The sequence below is a fragment of the Strix aluco genome, chromosome 25 (assembly GCF_031877795.1).
Source record: "Strix aluco isolate bStrAlu1 chromosome 25, bStrAlu1.hap1, whole genome shotgun sequence".
Classification (NCBI taxonomy): Eukaryota; Metazoa; Chordata; class Aves; order Strigiformes; family Strigidae; genus Strix; species Strix aluco.
Genome location: NC_133955.1, coordinates 2112839 through 2140770, shown reverse-complemented (window position 1 = coordinate 2140770; position 27932 = coordinate 2112839). Strand labels below are relative to the sequence as shown.

At 46.0% G+C, this 27932-nt stretch overlaps 2 protein-coding genes across 3 annotated transcripts in view; both read right to left on the bottom strand.

The window, feature by feature from the left end:
- IPO9 (importin 9) overlaps positions 1-11302 on the bottom strand; it is a 40248-nt gene extending 28946 nt beyond the window's left edge. For both annotated transcript variants that reach the window (XR_012626342.1, XM_074849977.1), the window contains exons 1-3: positions 11137-11302; positions 1026-1087; positions 279-365 (exon numbers count right to left, since the gene is read on the bottom strand). Coding sequence is in view for 1 of the 2 variants with exons in the window: in XM_074849977.1 (XP_074706078.1) it covers positions 279-365; positions 1026-1087; positions 11137-11302 (315 nt within the window). In the remaining variant the exon portion in view is untranslated. The remainder of the gene's footprint in view (positions 1-278; positions 366-1025; positions 1088-11136) is intronic.
- Positions 11303-19719: 8417 nt separating this feature from the next.
- The window catches only part of KDM5B (lysine demethylase 5B), a 59302-nt gene continuing 51089 nt past the window's right edge, over positions 19720-27932 (bottom strand). The window contains exons 23-27 of the mRNA XM_074850025.1: positions 26050-26535; positions 23664-23775; positions 22132-22286; positions 21269-21595; positions 19720-20590 (exon numbers count right to left, since the gene is read on the bottom strand). Coding sequence (XP_074706126.1) covers positions 20453-20590; positions 21269-21595; positions 22132-22286; positions 23664-23775; positions 26050-26535 — 1218 coding nt within the window. The 3' untranslated portion in view covers positions 19720-20452. The remainder of the gene's footprint in view (positions 20591-21268; positions 21596-22131; positions 22287-23663; positions 23776-26049; positions 26536-27932) is intronic.

Here is a 27932-nt window from a genome sequence, read left to right as displayed (position 1 = left end):
GTAAAACTTACAAAGCAGCTTTTGTCTAGTCTTGCTCTTAGAGCAGCAGAAACATTACAACTGAACTTTTCTTACAGAAATTACCCCAAGCTTCAAGTCTAGTGTTGTTTTAAGCAACTGAAAACAGATTTTCCAAATGGAAAACATCAGAAAATCTTAACTGAAGCCATTAATCCTCGTAATACACAAGGGCACTGGCACTTTTTAAACTACCAAGAAAACCAATATTCTTGATGGATAAAGTGTCTCAAAGTAGACAACACGAAACCAGATCTTACCCTTTCTGTGGTCTCTGGAGGTCTAAACTTTTCTGACTGAGAACACCAGTGAGTTTCCACATACTGTTTCAAAATGACAGACGCTAGCTGTATTAGAAGAGAGGTCAAGAATCATTAACAAATCTTGCAATCATGGCAAGTGTCACCCTCAACCCGTTTGCTCAGTCTCCCGTCCCACCATGCTGCTTTTAGAGTGGCAACAGGGCTTGCCAAAAATGAAAAAAATCTTTGTGAAACGGACTAAAAAAAGACTACCACAGTAAAAAAATGAACTGATGACCTTCCATCAAGCAATGATGACCTGTGCAGCACTGACAAGGCAGTAGCTTTATTTCCTCACCTCTAAAAAGGCACAAGGTATGGGCCACATGGTAACTAAAGAAATACAGAACCTAAACTTCCTTTTCAAGGAGAAAAACACCTACAGAAAAAGCTGCTGCAAAAACAAGCCACGCTTCTGCTTGTTGATGTCTACCATCCACCTAGTAAGTTGTGCCCATTCCCAGTACACTACTGTCTCAGCACTAGGTTTATTAAGTCCAAAGAGTACTATTTTCAAAAAAGGTAAGTGTATAACACCTGAATAATGCTGAAAGAGAAAGGAACAACTCTAGAGAAATGTAAAAGAAAATGGAGAAGCAGTAATAGAAAGCCACCTCGAATTTTTCACCTGGAAACACGAGAGAATATTTTAGGAACCAAGGAAACTACCATCAAAATTCTTGCTACGGTTGCAGGTAAACTCACCTGACGGATGGCCAGAGCTCCCTGGGGATCTACAGTCAGTTCTGCTAAATGAACACCAAATTCTGCAAAGGAAAAAAAATTAAAAAATGAAATAAAATGTTTGTGTCATAACTTTTGTTCCCACACAGCAAAACTCATCAAGATTTTTGGAGAAAGACATCATACCAATTGCATGACTCATATGTGGGAAGGAGAAGACAATTCCAAAGTGTAGCTACTCAAATGAATCATGAGCATTAATTCTTCCCTGTGCTCTCTGCACAAACTTCATTTATTTTCTCAGCATCTCATTGCTTTCTCTTGTGGACAAAAAAATTTTGCAACCCAGGTTAATAACAAGCAAATGATTTACAACTTTCAAAAAAATAAAATCTTATCTGCAACATAATATCACTAGTCAAGTCCCTACATGAGGGATGCATGGATAAGATCCAGGATGGAGCAAGTCAGAAGACTGTCAGCCAGAAGTCCCTTTTTGGACAACCCGGGTTCATCCAGAGAGTGATTTGGAAACATCACTTCAGCTGTCCCAAAACACACCCTGACAGCTCAGAATGCACCAAGCGCCTTCCTGAGCAAACCCTGCCTGAGCACACTGACACCAGGAACTGTCTGTACAACCATTTGGGCTGCGGGACCATCTCCAGCAAGAAATTTGTCCAGAAAGAGCAAGAGCTGCTTTTAGTTGCCAAGCCAGCTCTGTAACAAAGGCAAAATTAAAACGTTTGTACCAATTGTGTTGGCGACAGAGCACAGGAAATAAAAACCAGGAAGAGCAGCTGTTACGGTATGGTAAATCCATATGCCTTGACAAATTTGCTTAAAATTGCAACTGTAAGCTCCAAGTAGCTGATAACTGTACTAAATACTTCATTTCATTTCACTAGTATGCTTAAGAAACGAATTTGTGATGTTTTAGTTCTAGAAACCGTGGAGCAGAAGGTATGCCCTGACATCCCGCTAGCACAACCTGACTCCCATGGACAGGTTATACGTGCTGACAGCATCCCTGACAAAACCGTATTGAAAATTCTTCTCAAAAAAGAGTTGTGCAACTTTCCTTAGCAGCATATTTGAGCACTTCACAAATGCAGTTATCTGAGTTTCTCCTAAAATCCACCTCACTTGTAAGAGGCTTTTCTGGGTTGGGAGATAATTGCCTCTCACTTTTCCATGCTTACATTGAACATGCACCAGTTCCTTCAACCTTTCTTCACAGATCATGCATTTAAAAAAAAAATAAAAAAGAAAAAACCCCTCTTGTCCTAGCTGCAAAAAGCAGGGAGGCTCATTCTGAGATGTACTTAACATAATACTCCTCTTAACTGTAGCAGTAATTCTCCTTCTAGCTGTCTGCAATATTCCAGACTTGAGTATGGCATTGCATTTCAGCCACATTTCTAAAGGGTATAAATGAACCAGGAAGCCAGAATAAATGCATAGTTGCAACTCACAACTGTGACTCCATTTTGCAATATTAAATCTGTTTGCATATATCTTTTCCCTTTACATATATGCACTTGATTTACAATATTTTGTTTCAATGGTTTTAGGCCATCTCTCCAATTTTCCAACACCTTTTTAACTCTGCTCTCCAAGCAGACTGCAGTGCTATTGTTGGTGAACTAGAGGTGTACTCACTACTGCAGCAACCAAGAGCTCTGTCTTAAAAGCCCTTTGGGTTTGACAACAAGCCACCGATAACGACTCTACTCACAGGTTTCCAGCCAACTGTGAACCTCAAAAATATTACAACACTGTATGTTCTTAACTGATAAATGATCAATGTGGCAAATTCGTATCAGGAATCCTACTGAACTCAAATCATTCATAGCCAGCACTTGCCTGTTTAAGCAATAAGCCAGCTCTCCCATCAACAAAAGTTACATGGATCTATCAAGAACAGATCATAAAAAACTGTATTAGCTGTGTAGCATCTATTTATCCTATTATGTTATAGGATAAGCTGTTTAAAGAACTGGTCCAAGAATCTTTCCAGGGACTGAAATTACACTGCTCGTTGTATAGCTCACTGCCTCCTCTTTTCTCAAAGAATTGGTTTATTATTGTTCTTTTCCCATTTGGTTGCAAACTTTCTATCTTTATCATTGATAACTGCAGTTCAAATGCATCTCTTCTTAAGTGCTTCCTTCACTTCTATTTTGTGATTTGAGATATCAGAATCATCAAGTCTTCCTCCCAAAATAAAGTCTGTAAAACCAAAAAAGACTACAAACTTTTAACGAAGGGCCTGGCATAGGGAACACTTAGCAAACACATTTCCTCCCAGCTCTGCTTCTCCTCTTCAATAACCTCAGTATTAGTGAAATCCTATTCTCCAACTCTCCTCCTTCACAACCAAGCTCCATCTATTGCATAATGTACTACTTCTCTACCCCTAACCTTTTGGAGAAATTAAGCCAGACCAAATCAAAAAATAGTATTAAGCAAGCAAGAAGGAATAAACGAGCAGGACTTTGTACTGAGTCACTGAACTTCACATCCTGCCTTGCTGAAGTGAGCTAGCACCGATTGAGTCCAGCTCGGTACGTCCATACAAAGCTGGTTCAGGAGCTGCTACAGGTCCCTTTTAGTTGTCTCTGCTGGGGGCAGAGACAGGCAGTGGTGGAGGAAGAGCCTGTGGTAGCTGCTGCATCCAACCCAGGTGAATCCACCACCCCATGGCCGCTGACACTCCAAATTAAAACAACATTCAGCTTGTAGCGACCAGATGTCACAACTGCAGCAGCGTCAGAAATCGAGTTCCCTTCACCCAGCATCTGCCCAGCCCTTGTGCATCGCAGTCTTCAGCCACACAGGTGCAGGCAATGTTTTCCATGGGACTGGTTTTCAATATCATCATAAAGTAATTTGGGTTGAAAGGGACTTCAGGAGGTCATGCTGTCCAACCTCCTGCTCAAAGCAGGGTCAGCCACGAGGTCAGAGCAGCGCAGAGCTTGGAGGGCATCTGCAAACCAGGAACATCAAGCAAGAACCTAATGCTCAGCCATAGTTTTTACACACTACAAATGTGCTTCTTTGAGGAACTTCTTCAGCATCCATCATGACGTTCAAGGAGTACTCCAAAAGCACTCTTTCTTTCAGCACACCTCTGAAAACTACACCTGTATTTTTGTCATTTCTCAGCAAAGGACAGAAAGATTAAGGCCAATCTTCTCCAACATTTATGATGGCTTTAGGTATCTCTCTTGAAATCCCTTCTTCACAACTCCTCACTACACTCAACATGTCTGCAGCATTTCACAGTGCAAATAACGGCATTTGCTGCTGTGAATAACCTTTTTTCCTGCAAGTAAGGTATCACGCGTCCCAGTGTGGCCATTTCTTATTTAAATTTCCCTGTTAAAAATTCAGTTCAATGTTAAAATGTTAACTCCTGTTAAAAATTCAGCTCAATTTATCCATCCACAGGATTTCCACCCATTTCTGTCCATCATTCACTCTACCGCAATTCAAGTTACAGCCAAGAGACCACCATACAACCATATACTGTGGCCATGTTTGTAAACCCTCCAGAATCCCTCCTTCCACACAATACTCTGGTTTTATGGCATAAAATCATGTATTCAAGAAGGTACCCAATGCAAAACAGAAATAACTCAAAGCCATATGCGTTAAAACAGTTATGTCAGGAAGGGCCCAACCATAAGCAAAACCATGCTGAACTGGTGAAGCACAAGTGATGCTACAAGTTTCGTGCTACCACTGTACCTACAGTTGTCCTCCTGATATAAATGGACAGCAAACAATATCATGCAAATATCACCAGCGAATCAATGGAGTTTTAAAGCATCAAACAAAATGTGCTGAGCCACTACTCTGGAAGAGAAGATACATTTAGAAGACCTGTAAAGCCAATATTCAAATCTGAGATCATGTTCAAATCAAAGCATTGGTTGTCTCCTACACAGGACTAGTCTCAAACAAGATGGACAAAAAACTTTCAAGAGGATCAGCGTGTCCAGATTGACACATGAGTCAATTTTCCAAGGTCAGCACCATCTTCACAGCCACCTGCACCTCTCAGCTTCTGGCAACAACCAACCTTGCAAAGGACTGAGCTGAAGATGCCTTTTCATACACAAGATGTCACAACATAAGCCACACCAAAGACAGCCTTATAAATGCTTCTTCTACCTGCAAAAAGGGCAAACGGAACCACATAATGTAGACAGGCTACAGAAAGGCAATTCTCCAGCCCGAAGCCATTCATCTATCACCACCACATTTCCAGAGCACAAGAGCCAATAGCTCAGAGACTTAATACTGTCACCATAAACCATCAAACTTGTTATCTAACCAGGCAAGCAGGTAGAGGTATTTTTCAACTGTGTAAGAAGCTGGCATTAAAACTCCTTATCAGCATAATTTAGAGGAACGTGTTACAGACACTGCTCCTCTTCCCAGGGTCGCAGTACGGTCCCTCCTGGTGCACCTGCACCTCCTTCAGAGTGACACTGTCCCTGCTCTGACATCCCTGGAGATGGTTTGGCCTCCATACATGTTCTCCAGTGCAGTAAGACCTAGAGGAAGAGATTATTTTTACACATTATGGAATTATCCTCAAGTCATGTGAGGATAGCCGTAGCATATCCACGCGTACCATCAGAGGTGGTGTATGATCTTACTGCGATGGGCCAGATAAAGGGGGAATAGAAACACTATCTCCACTTCACCGGGAACAAGTCAATGGTGGAGTCGACCCAAATTAGACGCAGGCACAGCAGCACCACTTCACTACCTGGAGCTCTCATTTCCCCCGCCTTCTCCCTGAACAGTCTCAGGCATTGCTTTCGTTCCATTAAAACCTTGAGACAACAAAGGTGTCGCCAGGTGAACTTTCATCCTTCCAGAGACTGGCAATAATGCATCTCCCATCCCCAAGCTGTCAGGTGGTGCCTATTCCCACACTTTCTCAGCAGACAAGAAGATGCAGAAGCAGGGAAGAGATTGAGTCGCTGGGTCCATGTTTGGAAGTTGCTAAAGGGTGACATGGCAGGAAGAAACCACCACCATGTCCCTACTCCAGAGCTGATGTCCTGTATTCCTCCAGAACAGCTGGATGGAGTCAGACAGGAGACTCCTCTTGGACAGTTCAGCCCGTTCCCGAGGCTCACCTGACTCTGCATTTCTACCCATCCCCTTGTATAAGCACCAGACAGATCCACTATCAACCTGCTTCAGGGAGCTCAACTGCATCCTCACAAAACACTGAACCATCTCAACCCGGCTAAACCCCGTATGGAAGAGAGCAGGTGCTAGCACAGGGCAGCACACAGCACACCAGGAGAGCTAACTGCTGTATGAGCTTAACCACATTACACAACCCAACCTGCAAGCAGCTTAAGAAGAGAGGTGAGGGCAGAGCAATGCTTCCCCCAGCACACCCCCTCGAAAGGTTGGCATTAGGAACCTCCTGATGCAGGTGGTGCATCCTATCACCGTGTTTAATGGTTCTTGATGAGTTTTTTTCCTCCAGGAATGTCAAACTGTTTTTAAACCATTTCTACCTCTTAACATCCCATAGCGATGAGTTCCACAGTTTGCACACTGGGGGAAACAATCTACTTCCTTCTGCTTGTTTCAGATTCATTTTCATCTGATCTAGCTTTATGAGAAGTCACAAATAATCACTCCTCAACTCACCTTCTCTGTTGCTTATGATTTTAGAGCCTCCAGCTCTGCTAACTCTTTCCCAGGCAGAAAAGTCAATGTATTCGCTCCTTCTGAGAACAGAAGCTTTTCCACACCTCTGTAAATGTCTCTGTGCTGCATTTTTACTGCCCTGCTTTATCTCTCCGGAGAGCAACAAGCCCATAATGCATGCAGCACTCAGACTGCAGAAGCATGAGGAATTTATGTCGTGCTTTGTTCTCTGTTCCCTCCTTAACGGTCCATTTGGCTTTTGGAGCACGGCAGAGCAGTGAATGGGTATTTTCAGAAAACTCTCCACACTGACAATGGGATTTCTTCTCCCAGTGACAATAGTTAGGACAGCCCGTTACTTTTTAAGGTATCATCCGGGCTGTCTCCTCCTCCCCCAACACTACTTTGCTGCCCAGCACTGACCTACACCTACCGTTTGCACACTCAGCTCACTCTTGTGAAATCATTCTGTAATTTTTGCCACTGATTCTCACTCTGGCCAGACTGAACAGCACTATCAGCGACTTTGTCACACCACTATTCACTCTTTCACATCACTTACAGATGTGCTGAGCAGTCCAGCTTCACATGGGACTCTTCGTTATCTCCCTGCAGTGTGAAACATGACCAGTCACTTCCACCTCTTGTCTTCAAGCTTTTAATCGGTTATTAACTCAAGAGCTGTTCACAACAGTTTAGTTTCTTAGTTTCAGTAAGGGAATTTTCAAAAAAGCTTTTTGGCAGTCCCAGGGACTCCTTCAAACATTTCTTCTATTAAACAGATTGACTCTGCCACAACAATCCCATGTACCCTGTTCTCCTCATTCCAACTCTTGACATAATTTTAACTATTACAGGCTGTGCAAAAGCCACACCAACTCACCTGTAACAACCCCAACATTCACCCCTCCACTCCTCACCTTAGAGCCCTCACTAAAAGCTGTCCCATGTTTAACAACTTACATTTATCTGGTCCCTAAGTGACCTTAAGTGGCAAGTTTTACAACACAATTCGTAGCACAGTAATTTAATGTTTGAGTCCCTTTAAAACTCTTGGAGATCCATCCTGTAGCACTTGCTGTTTAAAAGTAAGCTGGTACGTGAAACTGCTTCTACTCATGCTTCAACTTGACATGGATTTTCCAACATGTCCCCTGTAGATGCCCTTCAACATGGCAAGTTAAGTCAACACCAGCACAAGGAGTTCAACTTTTCTGCAGGCCTATACTCCCTGAACGTACCTTGCATATTTCAGTCACCTGGTGGCTATGGGCACCTCTGAAATGCTTTCAGCTTCTGCAACAATTGAAAGTATCGTAAGTTTTAATGTCTGTAACAAGTTTCTCCTCATTTTTTTTTTGCCCTACCTTCATTTATTTTTCATTAAAAGTGCCAACATTTGTGCTCTTTTCTACTGCCCTCACTTTTACTTTCAGCACCTTCTTCATCCTGCTTAATGATACTAAATATTTTGTTTCTTTAAAGTACTTCTGACACACATGAACTACATTTCTTTACCTCAATAATATTGTGTTGGCAAACACTGTATTCCTTTAGCTCCTCCTCTTGGTTTTGGCAAGTTTCTCCATACCAAAGCCAGCACAGAAAGGAGAATATAGCTTATTCCTCCCATGCTGCTTGACTAGGACAAGAGATGAGGAATCCCACAAGTGCAGAATAATTCAGCTGAAAGACCTCAGGAGGTCTCCAGTCCAACCCCCGTGATCAAAGCAACATCAGCAGCACCAAATCAGGTTGCTCAGAGCATGTTCTAGGCAGGACTCAAGGATGGAAATGGCACAGCTTCTACGGACAATCTGCTCCAAAGCTTGGCTCTCCTCACAGGAAAAAAAAATTCTCCAGTCTGAACCCCTCTTGTTTCAGTTTGTGCCTGTTTTCCTTCATCCTCTCCCATCCCCCAGTGTCTTGACAACCTCCTCATAGTTACCAGAAGCTGCTGTCAGATCCACCCCCAAAACCCTCTTGCCTCCATACTGGAAAACCCCTCTCTCCCAGTGTCTCCTCATGTGGCGAGTGCTGTAGTTCCCCAACCGATTCAACAGTCCTTTGCTGAACTCACTCCCGTTTGTCGCTGTCTCTCTTGTACTGGTGGGGTCAGAGCAAAACCGAACAAGTAGTCTAGATGTGACCAAACAAGCACTGACTGGAGAGGGCTGATCACTGCCTCTGGTCCTGTTCATCCAGCCCAGGCTGCAGGTGGCCTCCAGGGCACACTGCTGGCCCTGTCCAGCTCACCAGCCACCAGGATTTCCAGGCCCTTTGCCACAAAAGCTGCTCCCCAGCCAGGCAGTGCCTGAGCTGCACCCCTGAGGCAGGTTCTCCTATCCCAGGTGCAGAACTTGGTATCTGTCCTTGCTGAATTACAGGAGGTTCCTCTCAATCCACTCTTGCAGGACTCCCTGGACAGCAGCCCTGCCCTCAAGGACATCAACCACCTCCCCTCCAGTTTGGTGTCACCTGCAAACTGCAGGAGAGGGTAATCTGTAGCCTCTTCTGGATCATGGCTACAGGTCCTGCAGTGGACCTGTGCAGTTCTGGGATTGCAATCACAGAGAAGTATTGGGTGACTTCAGGATATTTGTAAAACAGTGAAAAAATAGAAGTGCAGATGCCTCCATTCCTCTTGCCCTTAACGTTATCCACCAAATGTAATTCTGTTGCATTCCTGGGCTCTCAAAGGGACCTTAGGGACATTCATCACCTGGAGGCATCAAAAAAATACTCTTTTTTCTGGAAATCTGTTACCCAAACCATTACACAAACTTGATTTCATTTCTTGTGGTAAGATTCAGACTGTTTGGGGAAAAATGTTGCCACTGAAGAGCATGCTGACTGCAGTAGCTTTGCAAGGCAAAGGCTCTATGGGTCAGGGAACCTCACAGCACGTCCAGACTCATGCTACTGCAATGCTGTCGAATCACTCATTAAAATCTCCAATAGCTGCGGTGGCAACACACAGATTTCCCTGTAATGCACCAAGGAAGACTTCACCTGCGAGTGCTACAAGCACATGTTAAGGGACTGCACAAGAAACATTTTATCAAACGATCTGCCTTCCTTTCATCGCCCCAGTCTTCTTCCCAGAGTAACATAATCACAACACTATTCTTGACCCGGTCACGCCCTTACACCTTCCTTCTCTTTACCACAAGCTGCTTTGATAACATTTCTGAGCTAAAGTTCAGGAGCAGAAAGACTTTAAAACACTTCACAAAACACTTTCAGAATGGCATAATCTGACAAAGGTAAGGCAAAAATTCCAGGAGGGTCCATGAATAACCAGCCCATCAAGCTGCCAGGCTGCAGGCACAACTTAGGGCCAAGGGCTGCACTGTCCAGAACCCAGCTCCCGTCACAGCAGAGTACCTGCAAATCTTCCAGTGGTTTCTACAGATTCCAGTTCTTTGGGATGGGTCATAAAATGTAAGCTGAAGTGAAATAAAATGTTACCATCAATAGGTTTTTAAGTGTAGCCTCCACCCAGGAAAAGCAGCAAGTGCATGAACTAGCTTAATGCCACCATAAAAAGGCCAGGTGAGTAATGGATTAATTAAGAGGCACTGCTTGAATTTGAGGTGCTTGCTCTTCTAAGTTCTGTCTTTTCAAAGCCATAAGCCAGTTGCCATCCAGCTCCAGTATCTTCCGTGTCCTTAGCTCTCCACAACAGACAATGGAGCTCCAGCATGTGAGTTTCACACAAGATGATGGTACAGCTACATCCTGACTGCACTTAACTTAAAACACACTACATACAGACGATGACCTGCAGGATGTGGGCACGCACAAGGGCACACACGTCCAGAGGTGGAGAGGATCACCATGGGAGCGGGACAGGCCCTGCAGACAAACACGCAGTGGGAAGGCCCTCCGTGACCACCATGTGAGCAACCCCAGAGACTTTGGCTCAGGTGGAAAGAGATGCCCAAAGCAACAGGCCCGCTGCTTTGCCATCCCACCCCCCCGTCCACGTCCTACTACCCACGAGCTTAGAGCCCTCCTCGATCACGCAGCTCTCACAACACGTCGCCCCATGGCCGTTCCCCACACTGCCCCACGGCCATTTCCCTCCTGCCCCGCTGACGAGGTGCCTTGAAGAAACCCCGCCGCGGCTTTGCCCGGTGACCCCCGCTGCAGGCCGGAGACAGCCCTGGCGAAGTCCCGCCGGCGAAGCCGCAGCTGAACTCCTGAGGCGGGGCAGGGGCTGCTCAAAAGAAACCGGGCACACGCCTACAGCCGGTACGAAAGCTGCCGCCGCTTCCCGCCGGCCCGAGCGCTGAAGCTGGAAGTTTTGGCCGAGGCCAACGCGCGGACACGAGCCGTCGGTACCGGGAAACGCTGGGGGAAGGCGCCGGCGGCCTTTCCCCAGGCGGACACCGCCACCCCCCCGCCCCGATCCCCTCAGCGCGGCCCGGCCCTCACTCACCCTCCGTCACCTCCAGCACCTTCACCTGCTCCTCAGCGGCGGCGCGCACCGCCTGCACCGGGCACAGGATCCCCGTCAGCGTCTCCACCAGCGCCTCCTTCAGCCCCTGCGCCACCGGCCCCGGTCCGCCGCCGCCGCCTCCTCCCGCCGCCGCCGCGCCCGCCATCGCACCCCCCCCCCCCCCCCCCCCCGCCCGGCTCCGCCGCGCGCGGGCTACGGGCCGCCGCGCGCGCCAAACGCACGGCACGCACGCACGCACGCGCGAGCGAGAGAGCGAGAGAGCGACGCCGCGCGCCCCGCCTGGCAGAGAGGGCGGGGGGGCTCCGCGCCCCTCACAGCGCCCCCCGGCGGCGCGGCGGGACCGCGGGCGGCGGCGGGAGCGCGGTCATGGCGGCGGCGGCCCCCGGAGCAGCCGGCGGGAGCCTGAGCGGCCCCTTTGCGCTTTAGGGCCGAGCGTCTCCTCAGACCTTTGGAGTTCGGTCACGGCGGGAGCCAGGGGTCAGTCAGAGCCCGCGAAAAGCGTTTAGTCCCTCAAACCGTCTTGTCCCACCCGTCCCGGTGGCGAGCTCCCCCCCAGGGCCTCGAGGAGCCCTCAGGAGCTGGGCGAAGCTGCTCAGGGCCTGGGGGGGGGTCTGTGCTGAAGAGCCTGATGCAGTCACCTGGGCCAAATCAGCTTATTTTTCCTTTTAAATGGTGTGAAGTTCACCCCAGGGCATGAGGTTTCCTTGCGAAGATGTTGAGATGGTGGCACAGAAAAAGAGGTTTGAGACCTTCCCAGCCCACTTCTGCGAGAAGCTGTGAGGGGACAGGTGGGGGCACTGCTACAAGGCAGCACTTTCACAGAACACCAGGATGGTCCCTCTGTCTCGGAGCAGCTGGAGCACGAGGGACAGGCCAACCCTGCAGCTGCAGAGGCGGCAGCTCAGGCTACATCTGTACTGCTCCAGGGCAGAGCTGGAAAGTAAATGAAGCCTCAAGTTCTTGATTCAGGTTTGTACACGATGCTCAGGGGAAGCAAAAGAAAGTGGGCTACTGTCTCTCTGAGTCAGGAACAAGGCAGCTGTAGATGGTCTCAAGCTGTGAGCAAAACAAGAGTGACACGTACGTAGGGGTGCAAAGTACTGCTCTGTTTCCATCTCTTTTCTACAACTATTTAGGAAGTATAAGGAATTTTACAAATCATTACAAGTACCAAAAAGCAGTATTAACACATACAAAACGGGCTTCTTACATGAGGGACAGTGATGGAGTTGCATTTTGGCACGGTGCTGGCAGGTCCAAGTAAGTAGGTCCCACACGCTTTGGAGCGTGGTGCTCCTGGGGGTTTTCCTGAACCGAGTGGCTACTTGGTCATTAACTCCTCTGCAGCAAGACCCCCAGGAGTACAACAGCTATTTGTATAGAAACACAATCCAGGGCCAGGGGTGAGCCTGGGAAGCACAACAGAGACAGTGTCACGTTAAATAATCCCCATACTGCCACTGGCTGCATTATGCACTTCTTCCTCCTTCCCCACAGGTCACTTACGACTTAAGACTCCCTCCAGCCTGGGGGGAACTTCTCTTTCCAGAGGAAGCCTGTTGTTATTCTGGTCACCATGAGGGACGGTTTTCCTTGCCCACACCTCTGCTTGAAAGCTACTTGAGGATTATCGAGTGATTACCTGGTAATAGATGTGCTACTACTAGGAGCAGTTGGTTTTTAGTCTTGTCTTGGTGCTCTTTAATAACTAGGCATACCTCAGCACTTGTGCACAAGTCTTGTTCCCCTCCTAGAGACATCCCTTCCCCATCCACCCGTCGCTTTTTTTGTGTGTTTTGTATATTCCAAGCCAGCTTTGCTGACCTCTTCTGAGCTGGAGTCTGTTCCTCTGGGATAACGTGTCCAGTCACATTCTCTCCCACCAATGTATTTTTAAACGTTCTTGTCAAGAGCGATACAAGCAAATGCTTCTATAAATCATGCATGTAACTTTTGCAACCTGAGTTCAAGATTTTCTCTACAAATAGAAAGAACAACTCAAGATACTACAGAAACACAAGCCTGGGTTCAGCTCCCTACAGCCACAGCTCAGAGGCAGGTATCCCACTGCACACCAGCACTGCCGCCCGTCCTGCAGCCCCCAGCCGCCCTGTTCCTGCCTTGCTCCAGCCCTTGCCCTCTGCCAGCACAAAACCACTGACCAGATGGGAACCCCGCTCAGTCAGTGCTGATCCACGGCCCTGCGAGAGCGGGAGCTCCTTCTTTTGGCACAGCCCTTACTCTGGCTGGGGCCCTTCCTGTGACCGGCTGAGTCCTGCCTGCGGTCTCCCTGCCTGGAGTCTCCCTGCCCGGGCAGTGACAGCTCTTCAGAGGGTGACTTCACATGCAAAACAGGCAGTGGAGGTGGCATGAACTGCTCTCCAAAAGCTCCTCTGTGCTTACACTAGATGCTGTCCAGACAGCTGCAGTTAGGTGAAATCAATCCACCATGACACGCAGTTATAAAAACATCCCCTACACCATGAAGTTCGATTTTCTTCTGCAAAAATGAGGGAAGTTGGGGTGATGGTCCCCATCTTTCCCCCTAAACTGAACAGGGCCAGGGCACAGGCTCAGGCAATGCCCAGCACTTCCCATGTCCCGTGCCAAGCCCCGCTCTCCCTGGCAGCGGCAGGCAGGCTGGGGACAGCAGAGGTCATTCAGTCAGCGGCGCAGGCACAGCCAACGTAGCTTGGTATTTTTGTGGGGAAAGGGGAGAAGGGCAGACTTCAGCCAGGCCGCTCTCACACCCAGAGGCAGAGGCTGGGCCTTGGCACTGCACAGCATGGCCAGGGTGTGCACACCCCCCCTCACCCCCCCGTCCCTCTGGGCTGCCCCAGCCATTGCAAGCGCCAGCAAGAGTTCTCTACAAGGTGAATAAAGATTATTTTTCGCTCTTGTTCTTCCCAATCCAAAATGCTGCTTCTGCTGGAGGAACAAATACATATTTATACAGGGTATAACTTCTGCTAGCCCAGGGTCATCTGCTTATCTTTGCACTGTCCTAGTATTTTGGCTTAGTGGAAAACATAAGTAATTCTTACTGCACCAAAATCAGTGGGACAGGCCCAGCACTATCACACCAGACTTTCTGCTGGCAGCCTGTGCTGGCTGACTAACATCAGAACTGACATGCAGAAAACAAGGATGCAGTTTAGAGAGAGGAGAGGTATCCCAGAGGAATGCTTGTCTAGCCCATAATCCTTTTTGCTCAAATGACTGTACAACTGCCCTGAATGCTCCAACTCGTCCTTCCGTATCTGTAGAAATTACATTTATTTGAATCTTCCAGGCTTTTTTCAGGTTTGAATTCCCATCTGGTTTGTACATTGCATGGTCTCTTCACACGTTTTCTGCATAGATGCTTCTTGCAAAGCCAGCAAACTTAGAGCTCGCCTTTCAAATGCCATACATTTTGCCTCAAAGCCAAATGGGTTCTAACATTCATCTTTTCTCTTGAAATGCTTTAGTGGATAAAGTTCAGTCACCACAAAAAGATTATATTCTTAGCATGAAAAGATCTTTTATGATGAACTCCTTGTTTCCTCCTGTGACGTTTCAACTCACGGGTAAGACACACAAGCCCTTGAGCTCCTCTGTGGACCTCTGCCAAGGAGGACCCCCCAGAGAGATGTGCAGCTGACATGGGACTGCTGTAACCAGCAAAAATCCTCCAAGAAAAATTGGGGCCAGCACAAGGAACAGGCGCAGCATCAGCCTGAATTAAAGGCATTAGCCAGGGACATTCCATGGTACATGCCTGACCTGTCCCCCACTTGGTTAAAACTTAACTCCAGGCAGCAACAAGAACACAAGACCCCAAAAGCCCAACAGAGACTGAAGCAGCTCAAACACCCGACAAATACTCTCCAACATAGGTTTTGTCCTTAACAAACCCTGGGTGATGGAGATACTCTTTGAGCAAACTGTGTGTTCTGCAGACCAGGAGCTACTGTTTTTACTACTTTTTATAAAATCCTTATACATTTTTAGATGCCCAGCTCACACAGATTTCAGGAGGCAAGCACACACATACACAAAATCTGTCCCGGTATTGTGACTGAACAGCCAATTACCTTTAAAAACATTACTATAAGTAGTAGGATTAACAAACATTTCAGAACTTGAAAGACTGAGGTACATTCATGAAGCTGCACCTCTTTTAATTTAGGGTACGTCACTATTTCTTTTCAACCACCTTTCAGCAAATCTTCCTCTCGCAGCACTTGGAATTCTGGACCTAGAAGCATATCACATCATCACACATACTTTTATTTTTTTCATAAAATATTTGTTCCTTCTACCCAAGATCTTTTTACTGGAACCCACTGATACCATTTTTGTCTGTCTCGAATAGAATCTGAGTATTGAACACGCAGTACTATTAATCCAGTGTGACTGTTTTATCTCCTCTTCCAGACATAGATTTTATTTTTATTGATGCTCTTCTTGGTGTGGGGCTGTTGCCTTCAGAGACTGACATGTTTACACCTTAGAGGAGAACTCTCAATATGCAGCTTGTTCATTTCTGCAGAAAGGATAAAGCAGTTTTTCAAGGCTGTACCTCAACCCTTCTCTTTGAAAAGCACATTCATTCCTAGATTCACAGAAGAGTCATCTCAGCTCCTTAATGTTGCTTCCAGGTAGCTGCTGCCTGTGTGTGTATCCTGGAGACCTTCCCTCCCTAAATCCCGTGTGACACATGTATTCATGTCCTACAAACACACCTCCTGCTGCAGATACAGCAGCCAAAACACTCATCATTGCTCTTCTCTCTGTTGATCTGTTGTCTGCCCTGGTAGGGATCTGGCCTACAGCTGAAGTCTCTCTCTTTAACTCCCTTTTCCCTGAAGCACGCTGATGCTTAAACAGTCCTCCAGCATCACTCAGCTGTAACACAAAACAGCCTCTGCATCAAGCTGTAAAAATAACAGTGTCTGTTATTGCATTGTTTCCTTGAATATATACGTATATATTAGACACCACTCCGTCCCATCCTTGGGTTGGACTAACAAATGACTGCTGAAGTCCCACAATGCACAAAGACGACATTTCAGTTCTGTTTTTCCCCTCCCAGGGCCATTTAACACGTAAACATGCGACTCCACAGCTGTAAAGGCAGCACTCTGCCTCCCTGAATCAATCATTTGTACACCCGAATTTCAGCTGTATACGAAATACCAGGGGCTGATGTGTTGTCCCTAAGAAATTACAACCTTCTCTGTATCTGGAACTCATCTTAATTCCTTAATAGCATCACTTTCCTGTCTTCTCACCCCAAAGAAGAGGTGTCAGCATAGACGATCACCCAGAAGGTGCTGGGGAAGGGATTACTTTACTGTTCAAGACAAGAAGTTTATACCAAGTCCTTGGCATGCTCTTTTCTCCACTTTTGTTTCACACATTTTTGTCTTTGCTGGTGGCCAGTCAGGCTGACCATTGATCACACCAATAGTGCAATTCCAGCAGCCGTTTCTGCCTGTGGAAATTAAATGTTGTGTCTGCATTATCTGGGTGTGAGTAGAGAAAACAGATGGCACATTAGGTGGCGTAAGAAGGGTGTGAAGAAAACCAGCACCACTTCCAACACCTTCATTTAGCACGTGTTGACACAACTGCCTAAAATCTCTTTTGCCACCTTCTGAAGAACCCTTCTGCAGAGATCCAAGGCTGCAGATCCACGCAGATACCTGCTCACTGCTGGGGATCAGAGCACAAGGACCATCATTTCCAGTCTTCCTCCAAAGCTGCCCTCCTTCCATGTTTGGGTCCACAGCTCTCAGAGACTCTGCATTCAAGGCATCCCCAATGTGTGTCGGAGTCACAAAGCCTTTTAATCCTACGTTTGCTTCCAAAACAGAGCGCCGGGGCCGAAGGGCTGCCCCACAGACAGCACTGCTCTCAGATGGGGGTCAGAGGGCTGCAAAGCCCAGTTCAAACAATTTAGGAACTTTGCAGCTAGGTCCTGGAAACGCACAACGCCCGCAGCACCGTGAGCTTCAGTTTAAGACCAGAAATATGTGAAACGAAACCCTCGCCTCTCCTTCATACAAATACCTTTACTGGTGGTGTATGTGACCACAGCCGATGCAGACAGACGTGTGTTAGTCCCTTCTGATGCTCCTCATGTGCCACGAGAAAGCGCACAGTGCACATCAAGCAGATTAAAGGTGGCACCACAGATACGTTCCCAGCATCTGACGGATGGCACAAGCAGGGTTTAAGTAACATCAGATTTTTCAGCCTCAAATCCACAGGTAGGGTAACTAATTTGATTTTTGTCCTATTTTATGATTAAATGAATGTAGAGGCATAAACTATTCTTATTAAATAAATGAGGATCCGAGCAATCTAGGGAGGTTGGTGTACTTGGTTGCTTGCTAAAAAAAAAAATTTTTTTAAAAAATGAAGGAGAATGGAGTGAAAAGGACTTTTTTTTGCTTGTTTTGGTTTACCCTCTGGAAATCTAGGATGGACAAGAAGAGGGGTGAAAGGGAGGGCTGATCCTAACAGACCCTGCTGCTGAGCGTGTTCTGCTCTCATCATCTTCCCTGATGAGGAATATTCAAGGGATGCTCACAGAAGAGTCCACCCTGAAGCAAACAACAAATCTCTTGTTTATTTAGTTTGACAAAGTCAAACCCCAACCTCATCCAGTTTGAAGTATCCACACGGGGATAGAATCTAACAGGCAGGGCCCCGTGTGCAGCAGGCACCACCACCTCCGCAGCAACCTCCAGTCACCCGTTCCTGAGGGCACAATTCCAGCAGGAAATAAAATGCAAATCCTTAAGCAGACATCCGTACTGTAGGCACAGGTCACCCAGGGACTGGGTTTTCCATTTCTTGAAAAATTTCAAGCAAAGATGTGGTAATGTCCAAAACATCATGCTCTAATTCTACTGCATTCATTAATCCTGATGAGAAATTTTGTTGTCAGGACCACACAGGCCTCTACAGTCCACAAAAAGACAACTTTCCCTTGGTCCTGCACTGAATCATCACGCTAAACTTAATTGCATCATATTTCCTCTAGCACTTTTTGGTAAACAGCCATTTCTTCAGTGGAAAAAAAAATAAAACGGATACTGTGAGAGAAACTCTTGTAATGTTTTCAGTTACATCAAAACACGGTGCAAGCTCTTTCTATTTCAAGTTTGTTCATCTGCCCCCTTTAAAAGGAAGTTATTAAAGATCAGGTTTTTTCCCCCAGCTTGGACTGTTATCTTTGCATTGCACAAAGACCAAAAAAAAAAATACAAAACCCAAAAACCCACACCACAAAAAAAAAAAAAAAAAATCACAAAATATCATTTTGGTAATTACAGTAAATAAAAAAGACAAGCCATACACTATGGAAGCATACACACATTTAACTAATGTACGTGTGGCCAAGGTTGTCTTCCACCACCACCAACGCTTTTAGACAAATCATCTATGCCAGGCTGAAGATTCTCTAAAAGTTAAAAAAAATCAACGTGAGACTAAAAAGCATACTCAATGTTAAAAAAAAAAAAAAAAAAAAAAAAAAAACAAAACACCAACAAAAATCCAACCCCAAACCAAAACCCCCAGGAAATCAAATTCCTGCACGGTTCTGACTCCACACACGGATCCACCACATCATTATCAGCCACTAAGGCTCGAAGGCTTTGCTCTGCACCCAGTGACTCTGCACACTTCTGCCCACGGGAGAAGGTCTAAAACCAGCAGGGAAAAAATTACTAGCAAATTCCTCTTGATGACGAACGGAGGAAATACCAATACTGCCTCATTTTTGGTGATGACAGGATGTCGTCAGCAGAGCGCTCTCTCTGATACAAAGCTCTCCTAGACCTCCCACCTTCCAGGGCTCCAGAAGTTCCACCTTTGGCAGACCACGGAGCCACATCGCTGCCACCAAGCCATTTCCAAAGGAGCAACAGCTGTATTCTGTGTCAGCAACCGCTCGCCAAAGGATTTCGGGTGTAGCCCCACACGGTGTGCCTTGCGGGTTTAAACAAGCCACCTCTCCTCAGCACCGCTACGCCGTCACCCACACTGCCCCTTCCCACCCACCAGGCAAAGGCCCTAAGTCTGTGACAGAATCATAACCAGTCCAGAAATGTCCTTATTGCTCAGGTTTTTAGCCTAAATGCAAGCAGAAGCAGCTGAAAGGAGTCTGCCCATGGCTCTGTGGACCACCAGCACACTGCGGGCAAGTGTCTCCTCCCGAAGCCAGCTGGGCAAGGCCGGCCGAGGAGCTGCCCACGCCTTTGCCTCCTGGGTGAATTCCCCATTCCTGCCCCTGTCAAATCACAAGTTGTCGTTTCAATCCTTTATTCACCCAACCTGCAAATAATTTGTTTATATAAAAGGTTTGCAAAAGACTTGAAAAAGGTTTTTTTTTTCTTTTTGGTGTGAATAACATTTTGATCTGCCCTCTCCTTCCAAACCTGAATAAGTAAGGTAAGAAAATATGGCTTTTGCGTTTCTTCTTTTAAAGATGGATTTCTCTTGAACAAGAGAACCCAACGCTGCAATCAATATTGATCCAGAGGGAAATGAAACTGCATTTCAAGCTCTCTAAAAACACCAACATTTAATTTTATAACATAACCAGGGGTTTATTCCACAATATAAACTGCAACATTTGATACAAGCTACCCAAAAAAGGAGAAAGCCAAAATACAGCTGTGGCAATTACTTTACAGACCTTTTTTTTTTTTCCTGTCTTCTACATCACTGGGCCATCAGTGACACTAGGATCTAACATTTGCCTTCTGTACATCAACCAATGCTAGAAGCAACACGCTGTTCAGAATTATCATTCCAGTCACTGAAACCAGACATAGAAGTTATTGCTCAGATAAATAAACCTAGTCTACGAAAAACAAAGTGGAAAAAAACTAAAGTCTCCAAAGGGTTAAAAGAGTAAACAGGGATTTCCTCAAAAGAGGATTTATTGGAAAATTCATGGTGCAGGGTTTTTTTGCACCTAAACCAAGCTGAATTAAATACGCCGGTAAATCCCAGAGAGGTAATTTAATGCTGTACAATAAAAGGTGCATGTTTCAAATGCCTTCCAAATTGGTGGAAACCCCTGCTAAACAGTCAGCATCTCAAACCTCAACAACCACAAACAGATCAAGGGAAAATACAAAAGTGTCAAAAATTGTTTTGAGTTCTGGAAAATGATCCCATAAGGATAGAAGTAGCACCATTTGCAATCTGGTTCTTAAACCAGCCCCTGTGGCTTTATTGGAAAACTCTGATAACTTTCTTTACTCAAGTCCTGAACGGTTTATGGGGAGTTTTACTTCCGGTATTGAGAGTCCTTCCCAGTGCAGCTGATGCAGATGTAGTCCTCCTTCTCTGCCATTTCTGGAGAGATGCCCACACACACCTGGTGGAACCACTGGTTGCAGCTGCCGTCACACTGGACCCAATCCACCTAACAAAGAACAGACATACTGGTGTTCAGAGAAGGACCAAGCAAATACAGCATTCATTAGTCATTTTGGGGCTTTTAAGCTATTTAAATGAGCCCAAAATGTCCCATTCTACAGCTGGCCAGTGCTGGATATTCAACTCATGCTCACTGGTCTCTGGACTGCTGCAGTCCAGCCCCTCTGAAGCTGAGAGAAGGGCACACGCTTCCCTCACCCCTCCTGTTGCTTTCCCACCTGTAGCGAGGTTGTGGAGGGCAACTTCCCCATGGCCCTCCCCAGCCACCTGGATGTCCCTCTTCTCATGTTCCAGTACGGGTGGGCCTGTGCAGAGCTCCAAGGCACTGCCCCATCCCCAGAAAGGCTGCAGCCCGTCAAGTCTATCTACACCTGGACTTCAAGAGCAGAGATGAATACGGTGTCTGCACAGTCCCCACCTCCTCCTTCCAATTCCGTGCAGACATTTTGATGTCCACTGCCTTCCCCAGGCCCAGCTGCACGGCTGCTCTTGGAGAAGGTGGGACAGTTTGTTACTAAACGTGTCCCAGCAGCGGCAGACCCTGTCTCTGGGTTACTAAGTGCCTCATGCTCTCTCTGTAAATAGTATTTCTGCAGTCAAACAGTTTCAGGTCATCTGAATACGCCAGCACTCAGAGCACCACGGCGGGTCTGCCCCTACTGACCTCATCTCCCTCAGGCTGGAGACAATTCACAGCGGGGCAGATGGCATCTTCATCCTCAGAATCCTCCTGCTCAGAGAATGACATGTCTGAGGGAAGCAAGTGGCTTTCACTGGAACGCTGCATCTCAAAGAGACGCTCCCGCTCTCTCTCCAGTTTGTTAGTGCAGAGATCCTTTGAGTGATTCAGTTTCAGTTTCTTCTTTTTGGGTGTTCTCATTTTTTTTACTCTTGCTCTCTTCTCATCACAGAAGCTCTCTCTCTCGAAACGCCGCTTTAGTTTTCTCTCCATGTAACTAATTCCATCCTTTTTTCCTCGGCAACACTCATTCTGTTGGAAAGAGATTTTGGCAAAATTTTAAGTATGCAACTAACACTCATTATCCTCTTATTCCATACCCTGCTCTTAGGAATAGGCTTAAGTAGAAGTGCACTGTTTGACAGAGTGATGCCTTTTCAGCAGAAGCAGGGTATGTAAGGGGCACAAAGGATAGGGTCACACCCCAGTGACAGAATTTATAGAAAAAAAGATTCTCATTTCCTGCCTCTGAGTCCACTGCTTCAGAGGCAGCTCTCTCAGAAAGCCTCTTCAACTCAGGACAAGAGTCAAATTAGGATAGATGTACTTAAAAGAGTGGCCATAAAAAACAGATTCAAACTGCAAAAAATACATTAGGCCACAAATTACATGCAATAGTTTGTAACAAATTTGTTAAGTTACCAACTTTTTGACCCCTTTTGAACAAGGAAACTATATTTTCATGGAAGTACAGACACACACACAAGCCTCTTTGTAAAGCTTATGGGTTCAGGCAGAGCCTCTACTCCAACGTGACCCCAATCTCACTGCTGTTGTCAGACACTTGCCTTTTCATTTGTCGGTCCGATGGATGACCTCTGCTCTGTTTGCAAAACAGGGCTTTGCTTTGTGAATAGGATCTGGTACAGCTCCTGTATTTCAGGCAGAGAAACCTGTAGCAGCTGGGCTTCCATCATCAGCTCATCCAGCTCTGTGCTAATGACTATTATGAAAGACAGGGAGAGAGGAGAAAAGGAATTCTTCAGTGTCAGCACTGATGAGAACTGCACAGATAATGAAAATTCTTCTCTGGTAGCACATTAACAAAAAACTGTGAAAGACTTTTTTAAATCTGCAACTGTATGAATTAACTCTTTCTCTGTTCCCTCTTCATGGCTCATTTTTAACAGCAGGGTTAAGAAAGATAAAGGCTTGCACCAAAGTTACTGCACTGTGGCTCAGTAAGCCTTACATGCTTGCATTTCTTGCTGGTTGGAGAACAAGCAGTTGCCATCATTCCTGGCAATTTCTCCCGCTTCTGAAGCTACAAGAACTGTGATGATCCCCTCACTATATAACAAGTGGGTACAGTGAACAAACTGAGTGAAATCCGTAAGTGAAACCAAGAGAGGAGAGGAAAAAAAGCTGAGGAGATGAGCCTTGCAACTGAGTCCTGCTGTGCAGTGACCAGCCACTGCTGCTATCGAGCTTCAAAACTTGGCACTGGGCTTTTGAAATAGTCACAACAAGGGGGGGCCCAAATCATCATCTAAATAACAGCTTTTTAATATAGTATTCAGTACAACTCAAATATGGCCTGAAAAATAAACCTGGTTGTACAAAACTGCCTTGTTTGATTTTAACTGTAACGTTAAACTGAAGTGTCTTGTGCAATATTAGTATGGACTAAGCTTCACTGACTTGAAAACATGAAGGTAAGGCTAGACCTGTGTCCTTGGAGTATTATGCATCATGAGGAAAGAAATGATAAATAACTTTTTACAGTAAAACCATGTAATTTATAGCACGTCTGTGTTAGTCCAATGAACACAAAGCTAGGAAGGAAGCTGGACCTGCACTGAGCGAACCTGCACAGCAGCAGCCACAGCAGCTGAGAGAACTCTGTGACTCTGACAGTTGTGCTGCAGCAAAACTTACGTGGACTCATGTCCTGCGGATTAAGTACCCCATGGTCTCCAGTACCACTTCCCTACGTTGTTCCCATCCACCTTCTACAATTAAATGGTCTCTCCCCTCCATTTCCCGCTCCTGCAGCCCCTTTGGCTGGCCACAGCCCGCTGTGTGCTGGGCATGTGGGAAGGGGCCAGCTCTCCACCGATACCCTCTTGTCCTATCACGCCACATCTTTTCATGACACGTGGGAAATTTGTATCATTGAGAAATTTACCCCTCCGCCAAAGCTGGACATAAAGTTCCAAAGTTGCTGAGGGGATGGAGAAGCAACCAGACACACTGTGCAGCCACATGACTCCCTGCCTCAGCCATCTCCTGTTGACCAGGAAACCCTCTCTCCTTCACCAAACACAGGGGAAAAAAGCGAAGGCGGGGGGGGGGAAAAATCAAAGTGAAGATTACAAACCATGAAGTGGGATGCAGTGCTGTCCTGTAGAAAATGGAGAATGTAAATATATGGTTCTGTTATCCCAGTCATGAGGCATGGAGAATGACATTGCTCCAATTGTCTGGGAAACCTATAAAAGAAAACAAAATACATAGATATTTTCACTAAACATGTGGGTTTGAAGTGTCAAATAACTGCAACAGAATCAATGCTTGTTTCTCTTACAATTGTTTAAATCTTGTATTCCTGGAAACTGCTCAATCTAATACACCCAAATCCTTCATCCTACACCTGAAAATAGGCAAAAGCAACTTTATTGCCAGAATTCTTAGCTGTGAATTGTCATTTCCACAGCGATCAGAAACTGGCCCTAGCGCATCCTCTACCAGAGGCAAACGAGCCTGTGGAGCAGAGACAACCCAGGGATCATCCCAGACCTGTGGAAGTGAGGGCTTCCTCCTTTTGTTCACAATAAAGAAGTGATTTCTCACTGCCTTGATCCGATGAGACATCTAACTGTTTTGAAGCACTTCTCTCTACCTCAGCAGGCGCAGAAGAGATGCCAATGGCAAAACATGCACTCACTTATGCAAAGGTCACTTACGCAAGCCAGCAAGTGTCAGTTTTGGACTCACAAGTGTCAGAAAGGCATCTCCCCAGAAGCATTCCAAAATATCGTCTACCTCACTAATGCAGGTGTCTGGGCTCCTTTCAAAATCTGGCTCTCATCAATTCTCACAGCTCTTTTAAAGTGAATTTTTCAAACTCTCTAAATGCTCCACGTTCTTCACTTTGGCCAGTGCCAAAGAAGCCCAAGTCCAGCGGTTACTGCTACAGGCTTCTCTGGGAGAGTAAGTGTTGGATTACCCCAGATAACAGGGAAAATAGAATTGTTAGAGGACAGGACAGCAATGCTGAGACACTGGATTCACTGAAAAACCACCTCAAATCCATCGAGACCAAAGCTGTAGCTCAGTGCCTGTGCCAAGCCAGCTCTGGAGCCACCTCTGACCTGCCCGCAGCACCACTGTCTCCAGGAAGGCTCCTGAGCTCAGGCACAGCGAGGGACCCAAGCACGTGGTCAGACGCTCTTCTGTTGAGCTTCCCAGGGACTTCTGATTGGGAAATGCGGTCACAAGGACCTGAACTGGCTCTGCTAGAGTCACCTTGATTTAGGAGGTTTACTGACTTGAGCTCCAGACCACACATAAATGGTTAGACTGCTTTCAGGTTGGAGGAACCTCATGGTGCCACACTGAGCTAATAAAAATTCTGCTAATAAAACTAAGCTTACTGTTTCCATTTCTGACCCACATATCAACTTACATGCCCAAAATCTTGCCCAGCTTTTTTCCGCTATACTGGCTGCTCTAGTAAAAAGATTCTTTCAAAGATAAATTGCCAGAAGAATTCTCTTAGATGCCTAAACATCATCTTAATTTCTAAAACTATGCTTGCCTATTTGAAAAATTTGTTCAACCCAAGCAACTTGGTATAGCTGAGTTACTGGAGAAGCAACTACAATACCTCTTCAAGTATGTGTGGCACATTTTATGTTTTTCCGTAACTGAGCATGAAAACACAAACACACAGAGTAACTGTAACAGGGTTGGACTAGCAAAACTAAGGGGTTTCAATCAGAAAGTAAAAGCAACAGGGTGCATTTCACTCTGGGGTGTTTTATGTTCTTTATGCTGCACAGATCTTTTATTTCAGATTTTTTCTGCATTTATTATTTTAGGAAAACTAGAAATGTTTAACCCATTTCCCACTTTCCCTGCGCTTTCTGCTGAAAGGTCTTTACTGCAAGTTTGAAACTCCTTCATGACCACACCTGAAACAGTTACTGTAGCTTAACTCAGTAATATCAGCAGAATATTCAGCTTAGGAGTTCTAGTCTAAGTGATAAGGAGAAGGAGGAGCAGTAATGGATGAAGACACCCTGCTGAAAACAACCTCATCTGAGCTAAGCTGGTAACGCCCTGGACAGTTTGTGCCTCTGTTCCTAATTCTCAACACTTAAAACTGAAATACTTGTAAGAACAGAATATAAAGACTAACTGAATACTAAGCACTCTAGAAACAATAGCTGCAGCAACTCTGTCATGAATAGTGTCCCATCAGAGCGTAGGAGCTGGGAGGAGGAGCACAGAAAATAGACCCTTTAGAGCGATTGTTCCCAAGACTCCATCAGGAGAACACGAAGCTGCTGCTGGAGGACACACACGTCCTGGCTGTCAGGGCAGAACCCCAACTCTTTCTATCAGTGAAGCAACACAGAGTTTGCCTTGCCAGGATCTGTATGCTGATACAACGAACCCAAAACCCCGAGAGGTGTTACAGACTGTTCTTGCTGACCACACACCACCCACCGCCAGGAAACCCAGAAACAGCTCAGCCTCACCTTGTTTGTCTCTGGCAATTGGCCTGCTGTGGCTTGCCATCTGTTGTACAGTAATCCTGAGCCAACTTTGTCTTGTATAAGTTTTAGATTCCCTGAATATAACATTTGTTGTGCTCTGTGCTGCCAGTTCACAGTTCTCTCGATCATATACCGTAAAGCATCCCCCTCGGGAAGCCGCACGCGGATGCGCTGCAAGGAGGCCAGCAGCGGTAAGATCTTCTCTAAAGGCGGCTTTTCTGATCGATGACAGTGTGGACAGAGCCACACGCGAGGTCCCTGCAAAGCACTGGGCACGGAAACGCAGCCGGTATGGAAGAACCCTCTGCAGAGTTCACACTGTATCATCGGGGCAGCCGGCTCCTTCTGGCACAGACAGACTTTCAGCTCTGCGTCCTCTTCACTTGACAACACCTTCACTTCGTTTGCTGCTCGCAGAGAACGCAACGCTTCCATCTCCTTTAATCGGGCTTCCCCAAGCGTAGCCATCTAAAAGGGAGTTCAAAGAAAGGGATGTAATCTCGAAAGGAACATCGCTCACTAGAAACACGATGACCTCTGCACAGTCACACTCTTCAGCTATGCCAGCGAGTGTTTCGCATCGGTAAGAAGCTCCTCACCCCTCTACGCCTTCAAGGCTTTGGAAGTCTGAAGCAAAGCAGTTATTAGGATGTGCAGTTATGTGGCCAGTTTCCTTCTGTTTTCTCATCAGGCCCACAGATACAAAACACTCCTTTGCAAAAAAATATCCTCCTAACTCTCTCCCTTCCTCTCTGTTCCAAATCCTTCATGTTCTGTACTACAAAAACATTACCTTCATTAAAGCAGCTTAGATGCTGAAACAAGATTTGGCTTGCAGGTACTTCTCTGTGAATGTGTCTCTCAGATACACAGTCTGACTCTGCATAATCCTGACACACATCTGGGCAGTTTTTAGAAATACAAATGCATCTCTGGTAACTCCCTTGCACAGACTGTCAAGTGCACAGGGCCGTACCCTGATCCATGTACTCGCTGCTGGGGTTTGTAAACACCAAGTGAAATTCAGGTGTTCTCCTGAATGTGTTGTTTGTCCTTTCTACACTTGCTCGTGATCCTTTTTTTCAGGAATCTTTAGCATTAGCTGCTATTAAAGAGAGCAATATATTTGTTTCATAAAGGCTATTAGTAGCAGCTGCAACTTATAAATTCTATGCGTTTTATTACGTATATAAAAATAAATGTATACAGAAGGGTTTAAAATATATAAAAAGCAGTTATTTCACATATCATGGCCTTGAAATGTGATGACTATAGAGAAAAATCAGATATGCAAAAATTAAGACAACTGTGTCCTGCGTGGGCAGAGAGGGGACTCGGGCACAGCACACCCCATGACACACACACGGGTGCTCAGCACCGCAGCTCCAGCGCTGGGTTGTGAGAGGATCCAAACCTTCACTGTAAGGAGGTTCCTCTTCCCCTCGGGTCAGAGGCAAAACCTGCCACACTAAATGAATGTGTTTTCCTGGGTGCAGTGCATGTGAGTATCTTTCTCTCTCTCCAACTATTACGAGAGATTATCTAGTCAAAGAGGAGAAGGGGGTGTGATTCAGAGGACACAGTCTGTAAGTCTGGATTTCCAGACAAGAGAGGCCAAAGCCAAAGCACTGAACATACAGGTCTCAAGTAGCTGCCACAGGTTAAAACTCAAATGTCCCATAGCTAAAGGGACAATTCTGTTCAAACCCTACCAAACCAGTCTATCGCTCCTCATTAATCATGGGACATTGTTTAATCTGACCGTGGTGGAGTCTCTGAAATAGGTCTCTTGGGACGAAGCACTTCACCACCCGTGACTAAGTCTGCTCCATCCAGAACTAGTGTTTTATTGACTTCATAATGCA